We start from the raw sequence: 22,265 nt of genomic DNA on the forward strand, positions 1-22,265 counted from the left end.
TTTTCTTTTCCCTTTTTTTTTTTTTTTTTTTTTTTTTGAGATGGAGTCTTGCTCTATCACCCAGGCTGGAGTGCAGCGGTGTGATCTCAGCTCACTGCAACCTCCACCTTCCGGGTTCAAGCGATTCTCCTGCCTCAGCCTCCTGAGTAGCTGGGACTACAGGCGTGCCACACCACGCCTAGATAACTTTTGTATTCTTAGTAGAGACGGGGTTTCCCTATGTTGGCCAGGCTGGTCTCGCTCTCCTGACTTCAAGTGATCCACCCACCTACCTTGGTGTCCCAAAGTGCTGAGATTACAGGCATGAGCCACTGCACCCAGCCAACTCTTCATTTTGAAAACTAGTATATAAATGAAAAGAAGCCTTTATTTTCTTACTGTATTTCCAGGTAATCAAATTTTGATGAGTGGAAATTTCTGTTTATAAAAGTTTTTCAGCTAATAAATGAATAAGGGATGACTGAATTTTTGTTGAATTTTTGTCACCATTTTGCCTCCCCTAAAGAAATAAAGGATCTAAGCAAAGATCTTTGATTGTTGCTAACATCACAAAAGAAGCAACAACCAGACAGTAAGTGTTTTCTGGTGGAAGAATACAATATTACCTATGAAGTATTTTTGCCAAGAAATAAGAGTTGAAGCTGAATCTACTCAAGCATTAATCCTGGTGCCAAGGTCCAGAGAATACAAGAAACTAAGGAACATCTTAAGTGACAACACCAGAATGCGAACAGCAAAATCCAGATAAGAGGACACTATAGGAAAAACAGTCTGATTTCTTCAACAAACACATTGGAGAAAAAAAAAAGGATATAGAGGAGAATTAAAGGAATTTCTGCTTCTATTGGTGATAGTTTAACAGGAGTTAAATTTACCTTTCCACTTTAAACCCCTAGAAAGCTGAACAGAATATATGAAATCTCTGTTTTCAGACATTATATGACAAGCAATGTAGACTGCTATCAATAGAAGGACAACACATGAGGTGAGCCCTGCAACCTCCCTAGTTTTTTTCATGAAGGCATATTCCAGACCATGAGCAGGGAGAGAACTAAGAAGAGCATGATAATCTTAATGAGCTGAGGATTCAGATATCTTATTTCCAGGAGACTGAGGTCTCTGAAAGTTGTGGTGCCATGATTTGGAGAGAAGAGGCAGCTACACAGAAGGAGAGCTCCAGAAATCTGCACAGAGATCCCCTTGAGTCTTTACTGAATACTAAGATCTGCATACATGGGGTGAAATTTTATCAGGTTGAGCAAAGAGCATCCAAGGTATAGTGGGTTCCCAGAGATTAGACAGTGCTGGGAAAGATTCATATTCCAGTCAGCCAGAGCAGAGAGTACTTGGACACACAATAGAGACCCCAGAAGAGCCTTTTGAGACTTATTTATGTGTCTTATTAGGGCAGATCTAGAGTAGTCTCTTCTCTAGGGTACTCCAGTCCTGCTGGAAGAAGACTTAAATGTAAGCCTCAAAAGGATGAAACTGAACTGCAAGTGCTGCTTACCAGAATGAAGCCTAACATTCTCTAAATGAATAAAACAAATGTAACTACTTAACAGTGTATAATCCACAATTATTCATAAATGATGTTCATCATTCAATAAAAAATTACTAGACATGCCAAAAAAAGATAATATATCCCAGAATCAGTTGAAAAATCAATCCATCGAAACAACTATGAAACAGAAATAACAAGGATGCTAAAATAGCTATTATAATCATATTCAAACATACAAAAGAAAGCATAAAAACAGAGAAAAGTAAAACATATAGAAGAGGACATATTTTAATGATGCCAGTGAAACTTCTAGAGATGAAAAATCCAATGTCTGAAATGGAAAATTCACTGGCTTAGATTAACAGTAGATTAGACACTACAAAAAAAAAGATTCACGACTTTAAGACATAACAACAAAAGTAATCCAAAATGAGCCAGGCACAGTGGCTCATGCCTCTAATCCCAGCATTTTGGGAGGCCAAGGCTGGAGGATCACTTTAGCCCAGAAGTTTGAGGCCAGCCTGGGCAACATAGTGGGACACTGCGTCTACCAAAAAAAAAAAAGTGTAAATTAGCTGAGTATAGTGGTGTGTCCTCTGGTCCCAGCTACTCAGGAGGCTGAGGTGGAAGGATCACTTGAGCCCAGGAAGTTGAGGCTACAATGAGCTGTGATGCCACTACTGCACTTCTGCCTAGGTGACAGAATGAACTCCTGAATAATAATAAGAATAATAATAATCCAAAATGAAGCACACCATCAGAAAAAGACTAAAAAATTAACAGAATCTCAGTAAAAATATCAAGCAGTCAGCCATATGGGTAAGTAAAGACCCAAAAAGAGAGGATGGAGGGTAGATGACAGAAAAAATATTTTAGGGAAAAAATGGCTGAAATATTTCCAAATTTAATAAAAACTATAAATTCACAGATCCAAAAAGTTCAATAAACTTTAAGCAGGATAACACAAAGAAAACCACTCCAAGGGACATAATAATCTAATTCCTGAAAAATAGTAATAAAGACAGGATCTTAAAAATAGTGAAAGAACAAAAGACCCATTTGACATAGAAGAACGTAGGTAAGAACGATCGTAGACTTCCCATCAACAACAAAGCAAGTCAGAAGACAAAGGAATGGCATCTTTGCACTGCTGAAGGGAAAAAAACTGCAAACTTAGAAAGATATACCTAGCAAAAGTATATTTTTAAATGACAGTGAAATAAAGACGTTTTCAAAAAGTTGAGAGAGTGCACTGCGAGGAGACTGTTACTACCAGAAATGTTTTAAAAACTTCTTCATGCTAAAGAAAACTAACACCAGACAGAAACTTAGATCTCTACAAAGGAATAAAGAGTGCCAGAAATGATAATTATGTAGGACATATAAATAATTGCTTTCCTATTAAAAATTATCTGTAAAGGTTGACAGTTTAAAGCAGAGATTGGCAAACATTTTTCTGTAAAGGATCATAAAGAGTAATTATTTGGGGCTTCAAAAGTCGTGCAGTCTCTGTCACAACTACTCAAGCATCACTGTAGTGCAAAAGTAGCCATAAACAATTGGTGAACAAATAGATGTGTCTGTGTTCCAATAAAACTTTATTTACAAGAACAGAGAGCAGGCAAGATTTGATTCACAGGCCATAATTTGCCAACCACTGGTTTAAGCAAAAATGATAACAATATATTTTGGTGATTATGCATACATAGAGCTAAAACCTACCAAACGAGTAGCAAAGGATGGGAAGGGGTAATGGAAGTATACTGTCGTAAGAGTTTTGCATTACACACAAAATGGTATAATTCTATGTTAAGGTGTGATATGCTAAATAGGCATATTGTAAACCTAGTGAATTCCCAAAATAAAATAAAATAAAGTGGTATGACTTTTAAACCAATATTTAATACTAAAAATTCTCAACTGATCCAAAAGAAGGCAAAAAACAGACAAAACTTTTAAAAGAAAAACAATGAAATGACAACAACAACAACAAAACTGATGGAAGAAAAAGAAAACAAATAGCAAGATGGCAGATTTAATTCCAGCCATGTAGACAATTGCATTAAATGCAAATGGTCTAAACACCCCAGTTAACAGACAGAGATTGTCAACTGCAAAACAATCACCAACTATATGCTGTCCATTCAAGATATAAAGATGTAGATACTTAGGTTAAAAGTAAAAGGAGGAAAGAGATACACCCTGTAAGCGTTAACTGGAAGAAAGCTGGAATGGCTATGTTAATATCAGACAAGGTAGACTTTGAACCAAGGGATATTACCAAGGATAAGGAAGGATGTTTCATAATGATAAAGGGGTCAGCTCGTCTTGAAAAATGACAATCCTTTTAATATGCTAATATATATAAGTCAAAATAAGTGAAGCAAAAACTGACAGAACTGAAAGAAAACAAATTCATAATTAGAGTTGTAGACATCCACCCTCCTCCTCTATAATTCATGAAATAATTCATGAAAAAAAATCAGTAAGAATATAAAAGACCTGAACAATACTATCGACCAACTTGATCTAACTGAAATTTACAGAATACTCCATCCAAGAAGAGTAGAATATATGCTTTTTAAAAATACATATAGAACATTTACTAAGATAGAATAAACGCCAGACCATAAAACAAGTCTCAATAAATTTAAAAGGATTAGAATTACACAAAGTATGTTTTCCGATCACATTGGTATTAAATTAGAAATCAACAACAAAAAAAATTTCTGCAAAATCCCAAATTTTCAAAAATCAAATAATAAACTTCTAAATTACCCAGGGTCAAAAAGAATTCATAACGCTAATTAGAAAGTTTGTAGTCCTTAAAGAAAAATTCAGTTTTATATGCTTATATTAGAAAAGAAAACCCAAAGTCATGATCTAAGGTTCTACCTTAAGAAGCTAGAGCCCAAAATAAGTAGAAAGGAGGAAATAATAAAATCAAGATCAGAAATCAGTGAAATAAAAAACAAACAATGGGATCAAAGGCTATTTTCTAAAGAGCAGTACAAATGATTAAATTTCTATCTAGATTGATCAAGAACAAAAGAGAGAGTATACAAATTGCTCATATGAGGAATGAAAGAGGTAGAATTATAATAGATTCCACATGTTCAAACGATAAGAAAATATTATGAATAGCCTTATGCCAGTACATCCAATGAAAAGAGAAAATTTATTGAAAGACAAATTACCAAAATTACCAGATGCGGTGGCACACACCTGTAATCCCAGCTACATGGGAGGCTGAGGCAGGAGAATCCCTTGGGCCTAGGCATTTAAGACCAGCCTGTGACTGGGCACAGTGGCTCACACCTGTAATCCCAGCACTTTGGGAGGTTGAGGTGGGAGGATCGCTTGAGCCCAGAAGTTCGGGATCAGCCTAGGCAACATAGCAAGACACTGTCTCTACAAAAATTTAAAAAACAAAAAGTTAGCTGGGTACAATGGTGCACACCTGTAGTCCCAGCTACTCAGGAGGCTGAGGCAGGAAGATTGCTTGAGCCCAGGAGATCGAGGCTGCAGTGAGCCAAGGTGCACTCCAGCCTGGGTGACAGAGCAAGACCCTGCATCTAAAAATTAATTAGTTAATTAAAAATAATAATACCAATCCTATACAACCTCTTTCAGAAAGTAGATGAAGAAACACTTCCCAAACCATTCAATGAGGCAAGCAGTGCACGGATACAAAAATCAGACAAAGACATTTCAAGGAAAAAAAACCCTATAAACCAATATTACTCATGAAAAAAGATGTAAAAGTTACTTAACAAAATTTTAGCAATTTGAATCCAGCACCAGGTAGATTAAATGAGACTTACGTGACATATCAACCAATCACAATGTATAAAACTTATCTGGATCTTGATTGATACAAAGTATAACAGAGAAATTTTAATACTGGCTAGACATTTGATTATAGTAAAAATTATTATTACATTTCTTTATGTTAATAGTGGTATCAAAGTAAGGATGTGAAAAAGCAGAGTCATTATCTCTCGAGATACTTAGTGAAATATTTACAGATGAAATAATATGATGCCTGGATTTGTTTCCAAATACAGCAGTTTCTCCTTTTCTGTGAGGGATATGTTCCAGGACACCAGTGGCTGCCTGCAAATGCAGATAATACTAAATCGTATATATACTATGTTTCTTCCTATACTATATATTCATACCAATGATAAAGCTTAATTTATACATTAGGCACAGTAAGAGACTAACAACAATAACCAATAACAAAATAGAACAATTACAACAATATACTGCAAAAAACGTTATGTGAATATGGTCTCTCTCTCTCTCTTTTTCAATCTCTCAAAATGCTGTAATATTTTCAGACCGTGGTTTACATGGGTGACTGAAACCCTGGAAAGCGAAACCACCGGTAACGGAGATGACTATAACATCAGGGAACAAAGATGAGTAAAACTGGCCATGAGATCTGGGCATGGTGGCTCACACCTGTAATCCCAGCACTTTGGGAGGCTGAGGCAGGCAGATCATGAAGTGAAGAGATTGAGACCATCCTGGCCAACATGGTGAAACCCTGTCTCTACTAAAAATACAAAAATTAGCTGGGTGTGGTGGCGCACACTCAGTCGGGAGACTGAGGCAGGAGAATTGCTTGAACCCAGGAAGCAGAGGTTACAGTGAACCAAGATCACACCACTGCACTCCAGCCTGGTGGCACAGAGTGAGACTCTGTCTTACAAAAAAAAAAAAAAACTGGCTATGAGTTGATGTCAAAGCTGGATGACATATGTGTGTGAATTCATTATACTATTCTCTTATTTTTTTATTGTTTGATATTTTCTATAATAAAAATGGTTTTTTAAATTAAGAAGTTTCTCTGTTGTGCAAAGGTAACGTCCACTAACTCCAAGTTTTATCTCTATGGGCACCAACTTCAGAAATACCAAACACATTCATGGAAACTTGTGGCATTTATTAGAGAAAATATGCTGCGAGCAGTCGTTTCTTGCAGTGTGCTGTGTACATTGAAGTGGTCCCTGGTAATTAGGACACAGCTTCCCTTTGGGAAAGTGCAGCTAGGCCCTAAAAGCACCCTTGAGAGGAATGCCAGGGCCTCAGAAGGTTCAATCTCAGATCCTACAGGAGCGAGACGGCAGGAGGCATGGGACTCTGAGCCTTCCCCTCCTCATCTTGCCGCGAGCAGGCCCTGACCACTAACTTCCTATGCTTCCACTGTGCCTGCTGCTGCTGATCTTGGATCCCACACAGCCTGGGTTTGGCTACACATTGCACTGCAATGTAATCTGAGATGGTTCTAAGGGAAAAACCCAACAAAGCCGTCAGCCTTCAAGGGAGTCTGATCCCTGTTCCCTGGGTTACGCTCATGAGCGTATGAGCCCTGGAGAGCTGGCAGGAGCTCTCTGATGGTCTCTGATGGTCCCTGACATCTGGCCCCATCCTCCTCTTTGCACAGCCCAGGTCTAGCTGCTATGGGCAGGAAGGACTGCCAGTCACTCTCACAGGCTCCACGCATACCACAGCCTGAACAGCAGCAGCTGCCAGAAGACCCAGGTCCTTGTCCCAGGCCCATCCCTTCTTAGCTGTGAGACCCTCTGTAGCTAATTCACCTCTTTGAGTCTCATCTCTAAGATGATGATAACAGTAACTCCTCATGGTAATGCTGGAGCATCAAATGAGAAAATGCAGGTAAAAGTTCTTTGTGGAGCACTATAAAGATGCAAAGAGCCATTATCAGGCCGAATTCCTAGAACAACTCATGATGAGCCCGTCACTTGGGAAATGAGCTAAACTCTTGGAGCCAGTTGGATGCAAACTTAGAAATCCGCTAGGCCAGCCCCTCCATCTGAGGCCTGCAGTAGGACAGTGCCTTATTCACAGACCTTGGCTGGCCAGTTGGGACCATCAGGGTTTTACACCCTTGTCTGGGCTCATTCCATTGCACTGCCTCACATGGCAGAAGCTCTGATTTTTAGCATTTACCCAGAAGTCTCAGGGAACCCAACAAATTCAAAACAAATGTTCAAGGAATTCTACCAAAGCAAAGTCCCAAGGAACTTGGAATACAGTCACCGCAATCCCAAGAATGCTAACTGTAAAAGCAAGAGGCGCTTGCCCCTCAAATGGGTGGGATGGCCTGCCCTGGGTGGGCCTGGGTGGGTTCTCATGGTGCCCCTCTTATCATCTCATCGGAAATTCCTTCCTGGACCTAGGCTACCCCAACAGGGGATGTGGTTCCTCGAACCCTAAAGAAGTCTGGACCAGGACCTGCCTCAAAGAGAAATTAGCCCCTAAAGCAGCAGTGTCTCCAGCCTTTGCTGTTGCCACCAGCCTGTAAGAGCTTGCTAAGTTTCTAAATGGGTTGCAGGAATATCCCACAGACCTAAAGCCACAGGGTTAACCCAGAACTGTGTTTTGGAGATTTCTTGTGCCAATGTATCATTTTTGGCCTTTGTATCTCAACATCACACTGAACTTTATTCTCCACTTTCAATGTTCTTGAACATGGTGTGGTCTGGTTGCTGTGCAGACCCTAAGTTCTTCCTAGAATTTGGCCCCACAAGTGCCAGCACCATCCTATGGGTGACTCCAGGCTCAGGGAGCTTTGGGGGCTTTGCTGAGGCAAGGTTTCCCGGAGGGGAAAGGACAATTAGAGGTGCTCACCCTCCACCCACTCTCTGCCCACAGGTCCCAGGTACTTACAGACCTCGGCCTGGGCAGGGCTACAGCTGTGACACAGCAGGGTACAGTCCACACTGGGGAGCAGAGTTAGAACTGAGAAGTCAGGACTGAGTCCAAGAAGGAGCGTGAAAAGGACGGAGGCACTGGGTTGTGGCTCAAGGTCAGGATAAAGTTATTAGGCATGGGCGAGAAAGAGAGGGGTTTGGGATGTATCCCCCAAGGCCTGCTGCTTCCACACACTGTCAGGCCAGGGTTCCTAGCTGAGAGAAGCTGGCTTGGGTTGGGTTAAGATATCCCAAAGTAGGAAAAAAGGCCAGGGTAACCTCAGGGGCTGGACGACCTTGGGGCTGCACATGGGCTTGCAGCCCAGTTTCTGGAATGACCTAGGGCAGAAGTCAGTGGTCTCTGATGGTTCTCTAAAGGGGATGGGGGATGCAATAGACACACTCCCCCGTCCCCCAGGGGCTCCTTGCAGAGGGTGAGAGTAGAGATATAATGCATTTCCTGTCATCCAATTACCAGGCTACCTATCTCCTGGCAGAAGCAGCTCTCTAGAAAAGTGGGCTGGGATGCAGTTAGCACAATCAATCACAAAACCCCTCGGCGCCACTAGGCTGGCCCCCCGCTGGAGCAGAGCTAATTATAAGGGAGGAGAATCAGCATCCTACTTGGGAAGTGGGAACAGAACAGGCAGAAAGAGCCCAAGGGTGGACCAGACGGGCCTCCAGGCAGGGCCTCCCAGCATCCCCTGCCAGGGCAGGAACCGGCCTCCCAGAGCCTCCTTCTTTCTGTTTCTTGGGGCAGGTAGGAGCCAGGAATGCAGACTGGTTTAAATAAGAAAGATAAGGAGGTTTGGCTCTGTAAAGAAAGCTGAGGACAGGGCCAGCACCTGCACTGCTCCTCCTGCCATCTCCCCAGGATGAGTCCCACCTATGTCACCTGTTCTGTCCCACTTGCCTGTAGGCCCCTGTGCATGTTCCAATCACTCAGCCATATGCAAGGGCCCTGAATGCTCCATGTGTGCTGAATTGAATTAAATGAAATGGACTTGACTGCTGAGGGACAGAATTCAATCCAAACTGCAATTAAATCTTCCTAATTTGAATCTGCTAATTGGAAAAGGCTGGGCAGAAGTTGGCTGCAGTGCAATCTATCTTTTATGGAATTGTTCAATTTAACGGAAAGTGTACCTGAGAATGAGCAAAGGGCTGACGAAAATGGAACATGTGAAAGCCACGATTTCCTGCACCTAGAAGCACCCTTAGCATTCAATTGACTGGAACTATTCTCTGGAATCATTCCTGGGTGTGCATGGGAAGGGCTCCCAAAGCAACCCTGGACTAAGCCTGACAAATGGCTAAAAAATGACACAACGGCACATCAAACTTTAAGATAATTCATGCTTTTCCATTGATAGATTATTTTACACTCTAAAACAAAACAAAACAAAAAACATTTTTGACCTAAACGTTGCAAGAACAGCATAAAGAATTCCTGTATACCCTTCACCCAGATTCCCCAAATGTCACCATTTTACTGCATTTCTATTTCCTTCTCTCTCTGTCTCCCTTTCTCTCTCCCCCAATGTATATAACATACTTACACATACACACGCACATGCACACACGCATACATATATCTCCACGCACAGTCCTCTGTGAAGATAGATGATAGATTAGATAGATTTTTTTCCCCTGAACTCTTTGCAGGCATGATGCCTTTTACCTTTAAATATTCAGTGAACTGCACATCTTTTCAAGTTTTCAAGGGTTCTGATCCAACTCTAGTTAATATCGGCTCTCTTTTGAGCTAGAACCAGAGTTGGGTGGGACCCAGGATCCAAAACCAAGCAACCCTGCATCTCAGGACAACAAAGACATCTGTCCTGAGTGAGGGAAAGTATGGGCAGGTCTCTTAGGGGCCCACTACCTGCAAAGACTCAGCAACAACACCACCCTCAACCTCTCTCCCCAGCTCCCCTCCTCAGTCCTGACCTCTGACCTGGCTGGCTTTGTCTCCATCCTTCAAGATGCAATGTAAGCCTGTGTTTACACAGCCACCCCACCCAGCATTGCCTTGCTAGCATACCCTGGCACTTCTCTGTGGATCCCTTGAGACACACCTCCTCCAGGAAGACTTCCTGACCACCCAGTTCCTCGGAATTCTCCTTTCTGCTCTGCCCCATGGGGCCACTGGTTCGTATCCCTCATTGAGCCTGGGAAATGTTTTCTATCCCTGTCCCCCCTCCCCCACTGCAGGACCATGAACACTGAATCCTATGCTGAACACTGAGTCCACAATAGCACCCAGTAACATCTAAGCTAATTGCTAGAACCAGGCCCATGTGGGACCATCTGGCCCAGAGAGTGGCTGGGAGCAGAGGCAAAGGCTGAGGCCTGAGAACTAGGCCTCCTGCACCACTCAAAGTGAATGAAAACAGAAACTCCATGGACCTGGCAAGACCTCCCTCCTCCCTCCTTTCTCCCTTCCTCCCTGCCTCCCCCAGGGGCCCTGAAGACTCACCAGTCAGTGCCCTCAGCCAAATACCTGGGCTGAGGTGTCTGCAGTTGGCCAAAGTCGAAGCTGGGGTGGAGGCGGTGGGGGTGGACAGATACACGCTCCTGACTCCGCCTGCACCAGAAGGGATGGAGAGCCCTGGCGTCAGGGGCTACCCAGGCCACTAGTTCTCAGGAGCTCTGAGAAACCCTCAGGTTGCCCCACTCTTGCAGCCCCACTCAGCACCCACAGTCTAGCAAGCACTGAGCTTCACCACTCTTGACAAACTCCAAGGAAGCTTCCCAGATGAACAGCAGGCTGCACCTCAGGAACTCTGGCTGTCTCCAGGCTGCCCACTGTGCGGAGGTCTCTCCCTTGGTGTGTCTGCGGCAGACTACCTGCCTCCACCCACACTCTCTGCCTCTTCGCCCTTCTCCTTTTCACTGTCCTTGGTGGGCCATCTTCAAGACACACAGACTTGCCTCCTGCAGGCTCGATGCACCCCTCTACTCCCATCATGCTCTTCTCCTCTCCTCAACCCTTTTTCGACACTCTTCCCAGCTTTCATGGCACAGGTCAAAGCCTTCCTCCTCCAGGAAGGCCTCCTTGAACATCCCAGATCATGGTGACCTCTTCTCCTTCTGATCTCCTACAACACTCACCTTCTATCTCAAGCATCCTAGGGCCTTAGAGATGATCTAGTCCAGCATTTCTCAAAGTGTGCTCCAAGCATCCTTGGGAGTCCCCGCAACCCTTTCAGGTGGTTCAAGAGGTCAAAACTATTTTCCTAATAATACTATTAGGCTATTTGCCTTTTCACTCTCATTCTGTCACAAATGAACAGAGAAGTTTTGCAGAAACTACATGACACAGATTCTGCAAGATTGAATGCAGAAGCAGACATAAGAACACAGCTGCCTTCTATTAAGCCACACATTAAAGAGATTTGCAAATATGTTTTTAAAAAGTCATTCTTCTCACTCAATTTATATATAGTGGTTATTTTTCATAAAAATGTATTATTATATTTAAAATATATATAATATAACATATATAAAAAATATATAAAATATAACATGAATTTGTTATTTTTAAGAGAATTAATAAATATTTAAAACTTTTTAGTTTTCATTTTTAATATGGTGAACATCAGTAGTCAAAACCCACATAAACAGAAGCTCTTTGTAGTCTTCATTAATTTGCAAGAGTGGAAAAGAGTCCTGAGACCAAAAAGTTTGAGATCCACTGACTATCCAACTCTTTCTCCTGACAGTTGAGACTCAGAGAGGCACAGTGACGCACCCAGGGCCCCACAGCTACTCCAGACCTATTTGATTAGGATTGTCTAATTTGACTCCCTGCTTGTTTCCTAAGTATTAATATGCAGCCAGACTCTATCTAGACTGTGGGCTCTTGAGAGCTCTTGAGGGCGGGAACCAGCCATTCCCGGAACCAGTCATTTCCTTTTGGTATTCTTTAGGGTTCTTGGGTGTTAGAATCAGGCAGTCATAAAGCTGGAGGGGACATGAGCGGTTCCCTAGGCAAATTTCCTCCCACACCATGCAGGAGTCCACTGTGAGGATCGTGGACCACCAGTTACCCGTTCCCCAACCCTGCACCTGGGTGACGCAATGGGGACACACACTGGCTTCTGAGGGAGCCCATGTCAGGCCAGGACAGTGCTCACTGCCTGAAATGAATGCCTCTGAAACAACAGCTACTTCCTGCAGAGACCCGCTTGGTGACTGTCAGCCAAACCAGGGAGAGAAGCCAGGAGTCCAGCAGCCTGTAGCCCCGCCCCCGTCTCTGCCACACCGGGCCACGCCCTCGCCCTGGCCCTGCCCCCTCACCCAGCCCCTCCCGGGTCCCCACCTCCGCCCCAGGCAGCACCAACCTGGGGTGCGAGACGAGCCTGCGGTGCTGGGCTTCCAGGAGCTGCTGCTGCAGGAGGTATTGCTGGTGCAGGGCCTGAGGTAGGAAGGAGGGACCTGTGACGTCCTGGAACTGCAGGGTGGGCAGCGGGGTCAGCGACTGGTGCAGGGCGCCGCTGTGCTGGTGGGCCGGGGCCATGTGGGCGCTGAGGCCTGGCTGCGACTGCACGGGGTGGGCCAGCGGGAAGTCGGGAGCGAGCTGCTGCGGCTGCGGGGGGCCCAGGTGGAAGTGGCGGCAGGAGGTAGCGTGAGGATGCTGAGACCTTTGAAACGGGGCACCTGGAAGGCAAGGACAGAGACATCTCCATGACGACCAGCACGAGCAGCCACCACACTGACTCTTGTGCCCACCAGGGGCAGCCTGGGGCTGGTGAAGCTCTAGACCTGCATTAGGACACAGCAGCAGCATCACTGTTAGAGGCACGTGGTCATCTTTAACCCAGCCAGGTAAAGGCTGTGTGTGTGTACCGGTTGGAGGGGGGAAGTGTGTCTTTAATGAATACATAAGCATCCTTTTTATAATTAACGTACTTGTTTAGAAGATTTAAGGTTCCTAAAACTTGGCCTTTTCAATTAGACTCCTATGCAAGCTCACTGACCCTACTACCTTTTTAAAGATGCCACATGGAGAAAAGTTAGTCCAGCTTAGCCAAGCTCTGAACTTCACTGAAGCCTGGCCAGCCAGGACTCAATCCATATGGAGCCCTAATTCCCAGAGAAAAAACAACCAGAAGTTGTTTTGCATACAGTTTTAAGGAAGGAAAAGACTCAGATCACACAAAAGAGTTTCTTTATTTAAGTAATAGTTAAATAATTTATGATAACATTGTCATTTATTTAAAAGCAAATGTGTCCAGGTATAAGCTGGGTTCAGGCTACATTCAATTTGAGCTCTAGTCCTTTTCTAAATAAAATTGAGCCTGATGACAAGAAAGCCTTACAAATTCTAAGCAAAAATCCAGCTTTAGGTGGCAAAGGAAGGCCTTTAATGAGGCCAAGAAGTAGACCTGGCATTTCAGAAAGATTTACAGAAAACTTCCTGCTAAACATGGCAGATTCAGTACATGTCTGCTCCTCCTAATACCCACTAAAAGGAGAACAAAGGAATAAAGAGACAATAAACAGACAAGGACAGAGAACAGGAGAGGTGACATCAGCAGGCAACAGATGTCAACAAATTTTTGGAAGAAAAAGAAAGCAGATGGAGGAATTAACAGAGTTGAGAAATTGAAGACCAAGCACCTACCAAAGGAGTGGTCAAGAAGAAATGGACAAGTCTTGCCGCACAATGCTGGAAGGGTCAGGAATTGGAGGCAGTGGCTACTTTGGAAGGCAGGAGAAAGGGCAGAACTGAGAACAGGGAGACTGATTGCAATCTGTGTAATGAGCAGTCCTGCCCAGGGCTCCTCTCCTTTCTCATGCAGGGCAGTGAATTTCCTTCCCAGAGAGGCTCCAGTAGGAGTGGGGACTGACCCGAGGCAGAAGAGGGGAGGGGTGCAGGACCATGCTAACAAACACAGCAGAATTAAGTGAAAGTCTGTATACGAAACTTTGGAATCCCTGTCCTCTTCTACTATTTGGTGCAAAAAAACACTGTTACCCAAGCGTGTGCCCCTCCCCTGCACTCTCCACAGCCCCAGGGTGAAACTGGGGGATGCCTTTCTAAAGAAAATCATTGGTCCCAGGAAGAGCTCCACAGATACTTCTGGTTGAGAGCACCCCAGTTAAATCACTGGGTCCCCAACTGGCCACTCTATAATGAAGACCATTCATTGAAAAGTCCATTCTCACCCTCAAGGCACACAGGCATTCTAGACAGCTTTAGTGACCTACTGTTCGGCATGAACAGATAGCCTAAGAGTGATCGATCTTTTGATTACAAAGTGAAAAGAGAAAGAGAACCTACCAAATTTTTAAAAATGAACTCAGAGTATCATGTCCTTTGCAGGGACATGGATGAAACTGGAAACCATCATTCTCAGCAAACCAACACAGGAACAGAAAACCAAACACCACATATTCTGACTCATAAGTGGGAGTTGAACAATGAGAACACATGGACACAGGGAGGGGAACATCACACACCGGGGCCTGGGGAGGGGTAGGGGACAAGAGGAGGGAGAGCATTAGGAGAAATACCTAACGTAGATGATGGATTGATGGGTGCAGCAAACCACCATGGCACGTGTATACCTATGTAAAAAACCTGCACGTTCTGCACATGTATTCCAGAACTTAAAGTGTAATTTTTAAAAAATGAACTAGAGGAAAGGAGTTAATGCAAGGGCTAGAAAAAAAAATTAACTTCAAAACAATATAATCCATACACTCAGGAACATAAGATGTTGGCTCCATGCAACAACAAGAAGCTCTTGAGGAAAGATCAATGAGAAAACAAGAAAAAGATCTCTTGGAAATTAGAAATGTATGAGATGAAATGAAATTCAACAGGGCAAGTGGAAGACAAAGCTGAGGACTCCAAGAAACCAAAATGAGAAGACAGAGAAGTGGGGAATGGGAGGAAAAAAGATGCAAACGTTGAAGGAACCAGTCAGAAATTCCACATTTCACTAGAAAGAGAGAAAGAATGGAGGAAATGATAGGGAGAAAATTAGGAAAAAAATTACAAAGCCTATTTCCTAGAACTGAAAGTCTGCATTTCTAGATAGAAAAGGTCCTCTGAGTGCCCAGCAAAATAGATGGGAGAAAGAACCCGCCCGAAAGACATCTCCCCATGAAGTATCCAAACAACGGGAGCAAAGAGGCGGTTCTGAAGCCTTCCGGAGAAAAATCAAACAGGTCCCATGAAGGTCAGAAATCAGAATAGCTTGAGATTTTTCAAGAATGAATCCAGAAGCTTGAAAACAATAGAGCAGCTGTCTTCAAGGTATTGAGGGGGAAGGGTGATTTTCAGTCTAGAATTATCTGCCCAGCCAAACCATTAATCAAGTATGAGAATAGAATAAAGCCATTTTCAAACATATATAAGCTCAAAAAAAATTAACCTTCTCAACACTCCTTCTCAAAAAGGTACTAACACAAACCAAGAAAGAGGAACAACAAAACAGGGCTGCACTCGACAGAGGTGGAAGGCTTCCCAAGCACACAGCTGCGCAGGGACCTCTGCAGCCATTCCACACGGGAGCAGGGGGGACTCTGAGAGGGATCGGGAGGAGAGGAGAGGGGACTGGAAACAATGGGACTGCTGACAAATATGGCCACAGGAAAATAGTATTACTGCACAGTGGCTCACACCCATAATCCCAACACTTTGGGATTACTTAGGAGGACCACTTGAGGACAGGGGTTCAAGACCAGCCTGGACAAATAGCAAGACCCCCAATAAAAAAAAAAAAAAAAGGAAAAAAAAGAGTATTTTAAAAAATAGTATTTGAAGGAATTTTATAATGTGATAGAGAATTTGGTAAGAATTTGTAAAAGTACTATAGAAAACAAAACAATCAAAAGAAAATGAGGCAATTATTATGACCAGGAAAAGAAAAAAATTGTGTAAGAAAGTGTAACTACCTGTATGATGTTATACTTGGCTCAATGGTAAACAACATTTCTATATTAACAATAAAACAAATAATAAGCTATATTAGAACAGAAAAAGACATTTCTTCCACAATATGAATAACATAGGCAATATCAGAAATTTAAAAATCGACAAATAGAAATCTAATCTTTGGTTTTAAATTTGATTGGTAATTTATGTCTTTTAGGAAAGAAATGCCTGAAGAAGAGTTAAAAGTGAGCTGCAGTTGAGGGATTTTGCCTCTGGTGTGGAGGGCAAAGGGCAGACTGAAGCTGCTTCACTCAATGTGTCTTATACTAGTCTATTCAGCCTTATAGATTATGTGCATGTCACTGATCAATTTTTTAAAATAAATCTTTGCAAAAAGAAATGAAAATCCAAAGAATTTCTGCTTGACTGCAAGTGAGCCAGAAAAGAATTATCTAGAACTCTAATTCCCACAAGCATTTCCATAAGTAGGGCCTTTCTGCCTTATAGATTCTGGCTTTGCTGAGTTCGGGAGCTGCAGCAAGAGCAAGCGGCACCAGACCCCCTTCCCCTCATTCCATGGTCTACCATCACACAGGACAAAGGGAAGGAGACTGCCAGTGTGACAGAGGGAAGAAAAGGGAGGACTGCAGAGGGATAAAGAAGAGAAGTAGAAGATAAGCATGACTATAAAGGAAAAGAATGGGGTGAAAATGGGTATTGTCAAGACTCTCATCCAGCACTGTCCAACAGAATTATAATGTGGGCCACATAGGGAATTTTACATTTCCTAGTAGTCATCTTTTAAAAAGTAAAAAGAAACAGTTGAAATTAATTTGAATAATATATGTTTCTGTAATTCATCATATCCGAAATGTTATTTCAATATGTATTCTATGTAAAACATTATTTAGCTTTTTTACATTCTTTTCATACTATGTCTTCAAAATCTGGTGGCTATTTTGTAGTTACAACACGTCAGTTCGCCCTAGCCTCATTCCAAGTGCCCAGTAGCAACTGGAGGTGAGTGACTTTCATTTTGGACAGTGCAACTCTGTAGGAAAAAAGTCAACTCCATACACAGAGCAAAGCACTTCAGCCGAGTTTCCTAACTGACAGAGTGGAGCAGCGACCACTGCTTGCTGGTGAAATCCAAACCCCTTGGCCTGGTTTTGTTTGTTTTTGTTTTTGTTTGAGATGGAGTCTCGCTCTGTCACCAGGCTGAAGTGCAGTGGCACGATCTCAGCTCACTGCAATCTCCGCCTCCCGGGTTCAAGCCATTCTCCTGCCTCAGCCTCCTGAGCAGCTGGGATTACAGGCAAACGCCACCACACCCAGCTAATTTTTGTATTTTTAGTAGAGACGGGGTGTCACCATGTTGGCCAGGATGGTCTCAATCTCCTGACCTCGTGATCCACCCACCTCAGCCTCCCAAAGTGCTGGGATTACAGGCGTGAGCCACTGTGCCTGGCTTCCCCTTGGCCTGGTATTAAAGCTCCATTCTCCATGTTTCCCACAGACCCCTCCAAGCCCTCCCCAAGCCGTCCACACTAGTCTACCAAGGAGCCTTCAGTTTTCTCTGGAGACTCATTACGAGGACCACTTCTCGCACATTCCTGCTGGAGAGCTTGTGCTCCCATCTCCCTGGCTGCTTTCCCCATCTCAAAAGGTCCATGTCTCCTCTCAGTTCCTCCAGAAATGCCACCCTGCCCACCAGCCCCAGGGATGCCTTCCTCCTCTGAGCTCTGAGAACTCCCTTCTCTCCCACTCCTTTGGCACATGGCAGTGGCTACCTTGAGCTGTCTCTTCACACTGGCCGCCCCCACCAGGCTGGGCTTCATGTCTTTGCTATTTCTGGACCCCCACGCACCTGGCTTGGTGCTGGCACCCAGTAAATACCTGTTTGTCTGATGGATTGTTGTGGGGAGTGAGGGAAGCGCCGTGGCTCGAAGGGACTGTGGGTTTGAGGCTGGTTGAAGGCAGACTGGTTTGAAATGGAATGGGAAAGAGAATGACAAGTGGGGCCAGGTAGGCTCCGGGTTTTGATGCTGTGGCATGGCAGGGCCAGGTCAGGCGGGGCTGGCCAGCACCCTCCCGGGTGGGCCCTGGTGGAGCCTCCCCCACTGCCATGAACGTGCAGCTGCCTCCCTCGCAGCAGCCCCTCCTGCCATGAGGATACCCACTCTGTCCAAGGAGCCTTCAGGATTCTCCGGAGGCTCACGAGGAGGAGCACCAACTGCCCCAGCCTGGGGAGGTTTCTACCATCCTACAACCTGTGCCCTCCAGAGGACACACTGGGAAGTGAGAGCAGATGCCTTCTTTCCAGGTGGCAGCCAGAGGAAGGTGGGCACAGGTACCTGGCTGTCTGTAACATTCCAGGCCATTTCTACCTGCAAGGTCCTTTGACTTCCCTTCTGGGAGGCTGTGCTTCTTCCCCAGAGTGGTTCTTGGTCTCAACACCCTGCTGAGAAGGGAACTGGAAGTGGAAACATCACCTTGCCCCCCAGGGCCTCTCCTCAGCCCTAAATCATGTGGGATCCGTAACAGTGCCAGGCAGCAGCTGCTCTGTTTGGTCCCTAAGACCAAAGGAGTGAAGCTCTCAGGATGGAATATCTAGGCCCATGACAAGTCAATGATCAGTGATGTCTGAAAAACAGACATCCCAAATACCCCATTAGTAGACAACCTGCAATTTTTCCCATTAGAGTTACTCCTTCAAGTTAAAAAATAATCTCCAGATGTCCCTGATTACATTATGCATTTTTCGTACTTCCCCAGGCTAAAATGCCATCAGTCGAAAGATCCTTTATGAGTTAATTAATATTTTTAGGGAGTAGGGAGAAAGAAGGGTCTCCCAGAAACAAACAAACACCACATTAAATAAGCACATCAATGATAAGACACACATTCGTTTCAGAAGAAAAATGTGCATCTTAGAATTCTGGAGTTGATATGAACAGTGAGCAAACCTGAGAATTGGCCGGGAGCTGTACCATAAAGCAGGGGGTGGGGTGCAGGGCTGAGGATAGCCTTGCACAGCTGGGACAGGGGGAACCCACAGGTGCTGGGCTCACCTGACACCCACCTGGCACACACGGTACACACTCTAAGTGACCCACAAATGCCTGTGGACTGCTGGCTGCTGGAGAGTGGGTGGATAAGAGGACAGAAGAACCCATGGAGGAGGGAAAGGAAACGGAGAAGCAGAGAGCAGTGGGGAAGGTGGGTGGCAATGACAGTGACAATGTCCCCCAGTCTCTAAAAGGCTCACTGTCTTGCCTGGGACACTCATCTGATAAGTGACAAAGTAGAAATTTGAATCAAGATGTTTCCTGAAAGCCAAATGTGGCATAAGGGGAAGGGGACTGAGCACAAGGAGTTAGGAAGCTTGATGAAATAAGGTAGCAGTGAGAGAGTGCTGTAGTCTGAATGTTGGTGTCACCCCAAAGTCATAAGTTCAAATCCTAACTGCCAAGGTGATGGATTTAGGAGGCAGGGCCTTTGGGAAGTGATTAGGTCGTGGGGATAAAACCCAATGAATAGGATTAGGGCCCTTATAAAAGAGGCCCCAAAGAGCTAGCTTGCTGCTTCCACCAGTGAGAACACGGAGGAAAGAAGCCATCTATGAGGAGGTGGGCCCTCACCAGATGCCAAATCTGCCAGCACCTTGATCTTGGACTGCCCAGCCTCCAGAACTGAGAGTGGTGCATTTCTGTTGTTCATAAGCTCCCAGCCTATGGCCTTCTGTTAGAGCATCCAAAACCGACTAAGACAGGGGGCCTCCCAGGGAGGAAGACAGTGCAGAAATAGGGCCAGGACACCAAGAGGACACACTGGGTGCAGTCGGGGGCTCCTCTGGCCAGCAGATGAGGGGAGTGGAGTGAGGGCTGGGCCTGGGCAGGAGCAAAGCCCCAGGCCAAGAAGTCTCATGCCGGGGACCATGGAAGGCAGCAAAGGCTTCTTCAGGGAAGGCCGATCCTGAGCTGGAGGTCCTGATGCTCCAGCCCCAGGACTTGCTCTGGAGAAAAGTGGAGTTTCATCCTCAAGACTCCAGGGCTGAGAGGCATTGCATTCCAGTCCTCCAAGGAAAAGGGGGCTGAAGGAGGGGAAGAACAGGCAGCCTGAAGGGCCCCACAGGGCACCTGACATCTCAGCCTGGCCTGCCACCCACCCGGGGCCACCCCAGTGACAATGGCCTTCTGCTGGTGGGCACCTAAAGCACAGTTCTGTTCAGGGTCCCTGTTGCAGGCCCTCCAGCTGACCAGAGCCAGCTGTCCCTGCTCCGGGGTTGTGGTATCCTGGGAGAGTAGGATGGGATCCAAACCCTCCCGGGCTTCTCTGGGGCTCCCCGAGACCCGAATTCCCGCCTCCCCAGGCCAGCTCTCAGGTGTCAGGTTTCCCGCTGTGCTCAGCTACTGAGTCAGCCTCACTCTTCCCCAGTGTTGGGGCAGAACAGGGAGGGGACACTGGAGGCAGGGCCCTGATGGTCAAAAAGGAGGGGAAGTCCAGAGACTCTCTCTCCAAAGGCACCAGGGAGGGGCAGGGAGAAAGAAGACAGGTCAGCCGGCCGCAGAGCTGGAAAGGCTCAGCCTCTTCAGCCGGGGTTCAGCGCTGGCTCCTTTTTGAAAAGCCCACACAAGCACCAAATAAAGCCGGCCTTTTGAAAAGCAGGTCTCTGCCCGCAAAGGCCAGTGGGGAAGGCATCACTACCAAGAAGTCTTCAAAGCCAGGCAGGGTCACCCAGTGTAAGGTCTCCATCCCAAAGGCCAGGGCACTTCCCCTCACAGTCAGACCTCGACGGGCCCATGGACTTCTCCAGGCCCTAGTTTCCTGGACTTGTAGCCTGCAGTGATTCTGCTGATCCCGCACACCTGCTGAAATCTCTTTGCTGGCAGGGGCCTCAGATAGCTTCTGACCAGGCCTCTCATCTTATTCACGGGGAGGCTAAGTAGAAAGTAGAAAGTAGAAAGCACAGGGAAGATGTTTGTGTTCAGTGTTGTGACCACTGCCAGGGTCCTAGAGCTGGACAGAGCAGACCTGAGATGGGCACGTCAGAGCTGTGATGTGATGCCCAGCATTTGAAGTGGGCTGGAAGCAGGGAGAGACAAGGACCAGCACTGACCTTCGAAATCCCTCTTCCAAATAAATGGCTGCCACGTTGACTTTCCTAAAGCACAATTCTGAGCATTCCATTCCATGCCCAAACCCCCTCTCCCAGCCTTGCTCTATCTCTCCCAGACCCCCAGGTGCCTTGCTGCCTCTGGTTCCTCGACAGCCATTCTCTATCTGCTGGCACTACCACACTGCTTTGCCAGATCATTGCATCCTGTCCAACCTTGACTATCCTGGGCAGATGTTAACTCCCCTGGGAGCATTCCAAGACCTTCCCAGGTGGCTGAAATTCTCCTCTCCATCTGACTTGTGGCATTTAGGCCAGTATACTTGGCATTTTGTCTGTGTATGAATTTTATCTTCAATAATGAGTTGTGAAGTGAGTGTTTTCAGGGCAGGTACCATGTAGTAAATGCCCTTTGTTCTTAGAAGGGAATATTATTAGAAATATTCTGAGAGGGGAGGAGAATGAAATACTGGAGGAAAGAGGAAAAGAAAGATAGAAGGAGGTAGAGAGAGGAGAGTGAAGAAGGAAGAAGGAGGGAAAGGAGGAAGAAAGAGTTCTTTATCTTAGAACAGGTAAGGATGAAGTTATCAGCTAGTAAAGAAGTGTAGTTCTTCATGGAGTCCTGCAATATCCTAACTAAATGAAGTTCAGAGATCACGCAGCCCCCATTCTACAGATGAAGATCTGGAGGCCAGGAAATCTGGGGTGGCATGTCTGAGGGCTCTAGGGTAGTCATGGCCAAGTTGGGGCTGGCATCCAGGCCTTCTGAGTCCCAGTTCTGCAGTGCGATCCCCCTGCTCTGCCACATCAGAGTCACCGCCCTCCAGCACGTGGGTCCTCATACACCCATACATGTCTCCACATGGTACTCCCAGAGAGGAACCCACCTGCTTGGGAGCTCGCCGAATGGAAATAGCATGCCATGGTCCTGGTGGTCCCATCTCTCTTCCCCATCCTCTCTCTCTCCTGAGTTCCCTTAGGAATAAGCCTGTTCCTGCCTACAACTGTAACCAAAATACAGAGCACCAGCTC

General features: G+C 45.4%; 1 protein-coding gene across 3 annotated transcripts in view; it reads right to left on the reverse strand.

The window, feature by feature from the left end:
• RNF165 (ring finger protein 165) overlaps nt 1-22,265 on the reverse strand; it is a 126,678-nt gene that overhangs the window by 15,058 nt on the left and 89,355 nt on the right. For 2 of the 3 annotated variants that reach the window (XM_023207607.1, XM_023207606.1), the window contains exons 2-3: nt 12,573-12,888; nt 10,706-10,813 (exon numbers count right to left, since the gene is read on the reverse strand). In XM_023207607.1, the coding sequence (XP_023063375.1) occupies nt 10,706-10,813; nt 12,573-12,888 (424 nt within the window). The remainder of the gene's footprint in view (nt 1-10,705; nt 10,814-12,572; nt 12,889-22,265) is intronic. The other variant, XM_023207608.1, reaches the window with a different exon arrangement.

This window comes from Piliocolobus tephrosceles, chromosome 18, assembly GCF_002776525.5.
Source record: "Piliocolobus tephrosceles isolate RC106 chromosome 18, ASM277652v3, whole genome shotgun sequence".
NCBI classification, from domain to species: Eukaryota; Metazoa; Chordata; class Mammalia; order Primates; family Cercopithecidae; genus Piliocolobus; species Piliocolobus tephrosceles.